Below are 4,718 nucleotides of genomic sequence, written 5' to 3' on the forward strand. Positions count from 1 at the left end.
GAAAAGTTAATTTAATTTACAGGCAACGTGTGTTTGAGTATAAATTTTTGCCTCATCTCACTTCGTATTTTATACCGACCGTGGTATTTATTTCGGGCCAACGGCGGCTCAATCGCTTTCCCCTATTCGTACAGCAACGGCCGCTAAATGTTCGTGCCGCTAAATGTTTCGGTTGTAACAAATTTCACTGAACTGTGTTGTTCTGAAGTCCTTGTTCGGAATCAAATCCTTATTAACCAATATGATTTCGGTATTACCCTTAGCGGTTTTAAAACACTGCTTATTTTCGTTTGAATGATATCTCCTAAGGTCATAATCACGTCTTCGTATACGTGTGTTGTATGGGTATAAACCTAAACCAAGCCGTGTTTTTATGGAAAACACATTTCCTAATTCACTTAATAAGGTGCAAGACAACTTGCACTCGTTTGTTCTAGACATGACTGTTCATATATTTGGCGAAATAAAGAAATACAAACTCAAAAGTAACCAAATTATGTTATTGGGTTAAGAAAGCAGTGTAAACTGTTGCAGTATAAAAAAGTAGAATTAATATTTGCGTAATATGCTGCTTTTTGTTAAATATTACATTAAGGTTCATTCGAAGCTTGTTTAGGTTGATTATTGGTGAAAACAATTTTCCAGTAAAAACAATTATGTATGCATATTAGTAATAAAAAGTTGCGTATAATTCAGGTACCAACTTTTGTTAGTGTATTTGTCTTTTTAATAAATAAACGTGATCATTTTAAAGCAGATCACTGTAGTAGACAAAGGCGTAACAAGAACGAAAACGCGACATGAAATAAATAAACTTCGATATAAAAAAAATACTAATAAAAGGAACAGTTTACAAATCGTTCTATTCAATAAGTTGATTGGCAGTATAGAAAAAACACATAAAAGTCCAAAAGAAGCAATAATATACGTTCAAGATCACGAAGTTAAAACAATGATCCCCCACGGGGACACCTTATCAGTTTCTTCTTTCTGCAATGACGACAGATGTTCGCCACTTTCACAACTGTAAAATGTCCCGAAATGCAAATGTCAGAAAATGTAGGTTTAACGCTGAGCAGAAACGTGTTCAATTCAAAGAGAATTAAACAACGACAGAAACGTACAAATATGGCAATTTTCAACAACGCTATATAATTCATTATTCTTTATAAACTTGCGCTATAAGCAGTTTTAGGCGGCTGTTGTTTTATTGTTTCCTAAACATCTATTTTTGCATTTAGTTATCCTTACTTTAGAGCAATTTCTGTACGGTGATGTCGTTAATTATACCACGCTTTCTTATTAAATATTTAATTTTAAAACATAAACTTTGTGTTATACATTGTTTCAAAACAGATAAAATGCTATTTGACCCCTTTGCAATTCACAAATATAAAAGCCTATTCTTTGAATAGTTATCACAGAAAAGCGCATAACGCAAAACTGCAGGCGATTGTTAAAGTTGAAAAAAGTAGTTCTAGCCCTATGTATTATTATTGGACATTTAGAAAACTAATAAAAAGGTCAATATATTCACTGTCAAAATCCTCTTCTGAAATGCGAACTTGTTTCAAAACAAAAATTTAGGTCGTTGGTAACAAATTCAAAACGAAAGGAATCAAAAGGTATGTTATTTTTTAAGCTGAATCAGATCACTTACTTGGTATTGAAACACATTTCAGCTTGCACATTGACTTCGTGCAGGGTCCTTTAGTGGAATTTCTTGTCATTTTTCTACTTAAATGTTCGTTGACGATTAACTCTATAGCCTCCTTTTCATCTGAACTCATTTCCAGATTTTGTTCTTGATAGCGAACTAAGTCTTCTTTCGTGAGTTTTGGGCAACGCTCCGGGTATCTCTATAATTTTATGATTTAACGTTTAGGTTTTTATTCAAATATCACATAAATCCGATTTACGCCTATAAAAAGCAAATGACATTTTACAGAACTTATAATAAAAAGTAATTACATGAAGTCAAAGTTCTCCAAAACATACAGTGTTGCAAAAAAACAATAAAATTACATGTTGAAACGTTTTATTGCAAAGTAAAATAACATCAGTTACTTACTTTTGAGCATCGTGCGTAATCCGCTGTAAAGAGAAAATAAGCTTATATTAGGCGTTTGCATAAAGTGCATGAGCAACAAAATTTTATTTGCACTATTGAGAAATACCATATATACCTCGACCCTAACGGTTGAATGTCAAGGTTTCAAAACATGCGGCTGCGTGCCGCATGCTGCCCGTGAAAACATTTACTTGTTTTAGTACGTCACGTTATGAATTAACAAATAAACAACGAAAATACGCAAACAATATTGTGACTCAAGGTAATGTCAATATTGGACCACACTGATTTAGTAATGGTGGCCAGCGTGTTGATATAAATGGTTTAATTTGTCCCCCAGAGAAAATTAATTTGCAGACCCCTGATTTAAGGGAATACAAAAATACCCCAATAAAATAGAACGACGTACAAATCCTGCCCATCAATTAAAATGTACGCAGAATTTCGGAATATTTAGTGGTAGACATATAACGACATTGTCTAGGTTCACTTGAAAGTTTAGGACAGATAAAAACTTACGGTAACAAATCGGAAGGACTGAATCAAATTGCCCGGTTTTGTTGTCACACGTAATCTCCCTCGCACCAATATGAATCGACCACGTCTTACATCTAACGGTACACGTCATTTTGTTAGAACTCCTCGTGGAACAGTGCACCCTCCCGAAACGAGGTGCCGTTGGAATCCGACATTCAGCTGAAAATTGATATGAAAAGTTTATGTGGATCCGTATACTGTGGTGACTAAGTATAAAATACAAAGGTTCTGCGTGATATATTACAGTAGTCCTACTTTTTTCAAGGATTGTTAGGCGAAATAAATGCAAAAATTGGCCAAAGCTTGTTCGTCAGCATTAGTAACCGCATTTACTTATTCAAAGGGTTTACCCAAAATAAAAAGTAACGATGGAAATTTGAATTCGAACTAGGCTCCTTATTTTCTCACCTGAAATTTCCGCACAAGCAAATAGTAGAAATGCCGCCACGAAACAAAATCCGTAATACATTCTTTTTTTATTGTCTTTATTCTTCGTGTTGACCAGTAATCAAGAGTTCGATATAGACAAGGCCACCGTCCTAACCTTTATACTCTGTATGGTTACAGGAGATAAAAAAAGGCACATCCCTTACTCACCATCACTACTGCCTCAGCACACATCACTAGCCGAAAAGGGAGAACGGGCTTGTCGTGTTGCGGTTTATATGCTGTTTACTGCAAGGCCGGTCTTCGCTTCGTGTAACGGTTGCGCACGGCATTCCACAGAGCGGCGGCTACAGTCATAAAACCGCCGACGCCCGACCGTGATGATGTATCAAATCCGCGACACCGCAGGCTCAATCAACCGATAGACCGATTTCCGTCGAAACTTCGAAATTCCCACGTAATCGTCTGACGAGGATTCCGTTGTGCCGTGCGCTGAAATTTTTGGTATGACTGATTAGTCGTGTTTGGCTGTCACTGTCACATTTTTGCATAGATTATTCAGGCTACATTTTCTCCTTGCATATTTTTCCATAACTATGCTTGTTTTTTATATATGTCGTTAATCACATTATAACTACAGGAGTACAGATTCCCATCGATTGAAAAAAGTTATTAACTCTAAAAAACTGTGTTTCTGTATGTAGTGAAACAGATCAATTTGTTCTACGACATGTAGCCTAAGTCACGTATCTAAAACTGCATTTCAGGTTTATGCTAAGAAATCTCTTAGTTCTATTTGTGTAAAAAATTGCAAATTGTATAAACCTGTTGTTTTAAAAAGGTGTCGAAAAACTAGTTTAGTTAGTATTAATAGTTTTGTTTGCTTTGACACTAAATATTTGACATCCAAATTTCTGTTTAATTCAAAGGCAGATTGTATATGCCATTACTAACTTATTAAAGTTCAACGAAATAAAAAGTTTAAGCAGCTATTCTTCAACATTAAGATGGGTAATGCTAAGTTTTTAATGTTTTTTTTAGCCCTTTTCAAAACTATCCAATTTTAGAATATATAGGGCATCAGATCAACACTATAGGTCTACAGATTTTTTTTAAATGTAGCCGTTAAAATATTTTTGCATTTGTTTCTTTGTTATCGTTTTTCATGATGGTAACAATCGTTTATTTAAACACTTTTAAACATAAACACTCCAGCATGCTAACAAACAAAAAGTTGACCCATAGAAATGACATGTAGGGTACTTCTCTCTTAGATGTTAAATAGTTTTCCACAAATTCACCAAATGTTTGAAGTAAAAACACAACTAAACCATTTTCCCTTTAAAGGTAACAAAACTCTCCTATGGTATGTAACTATCAGGGCAGGTGTGTGTCTTATTGATTCACAACCTTATTATGAGGCCTGACCAAAAGTAGGTGCGCCACAAGCATGTAGAACATATGAGCCGGCCCTTGAAAACCATGTTTTAAATTGTTTTGTATGCTCGAAAACCTTGTTTGGATTTGGGTAAGGTGATTGCACTCTGCACAAATTATATTTAGATTGTTAGTAATAAAGTGTTACACCTAACTATAACAGATAACGCAACTTTTTGTAACCTGTATTTTATCATTTACTTTGGATGTTACTGTTGTCTTTAACTAATTCGAAGCGATAGCAATGATCAACGGAGGTCGGGTATACTACGATTTTGGGCTCTTT

At 34.8% G+C, this 4,718-nt stretch overlaps 1 protein-coding gene across 1 annotated transcript; it reads right to left on the reverse strand.

The window, feature by feature from the left end:
• Window positions 1-479: 479 nt before the first annotated feature.
• Window positions 480-3,128, reverse strand: LOC146140026 (uncharacterized). The gene is made up of 5 exons (XM_083391636.1): window positions 3,017-3,128; window positions 2,591-2,767; window positions 2,072-2,094; window positions 1,661-1,859; window positions 480-1,024 (listed from the first exon to the last, which is right to left on the reverse strand). The coding sequence occupies exons 1-5, from the start codon at window positions 3,075-3,077 to the stop codon at window positions 945-947; spliced, it is 540 nt and encodes a 179-aa protein (XP_083247762.1). The 5' UTR covers window positions 3,078-3,128; the 3' UTR covers window positions 480-944.
• Between the last annotated feature and the right edge of the window lie 1,590 nt (window positions 3,129-4,718).

Source organism: Ascidiella aspersa, chromosome 6 (genome assembly GCF_963924565.1).
Source record: "Ascidiella aspersa chromosome 6, kaAscAspe10.2, whole genome shotgun sequence".
In the NCBI taxonomy this organism is placed as follows: Eukaryota; Metazoa; Chordata; class Ascidiacea; order Phlebobranchia; family Ascidiidae; genus Ascidiella; species Ascidiella aspersa.

Bases quoted from the DNA above. Each gene is read 5' to 3' on its own strand.
- LOC146140026 (XM_083391636.1), bottom strand. From the start codon at position 3,077: ATGTATTACGGATTTTGTTTCGTGGCGGCATTTCTACTATTTGCTTGT. The intron at 2,768-3,016 runs GTGAGAAAATAA...ATCAATTTTCAG, and splicing joins TGCTTGTGCGGAAATTTCAG to CTGAATGTCGGATTCCAACG. The intron at 1,025-1,660 runs GTAAGTGATCTG...GACATTTTACAG, and splicing joins GAAATGTGTTTCAATACCAA to TTGTGAAAGTGGCGAACATC.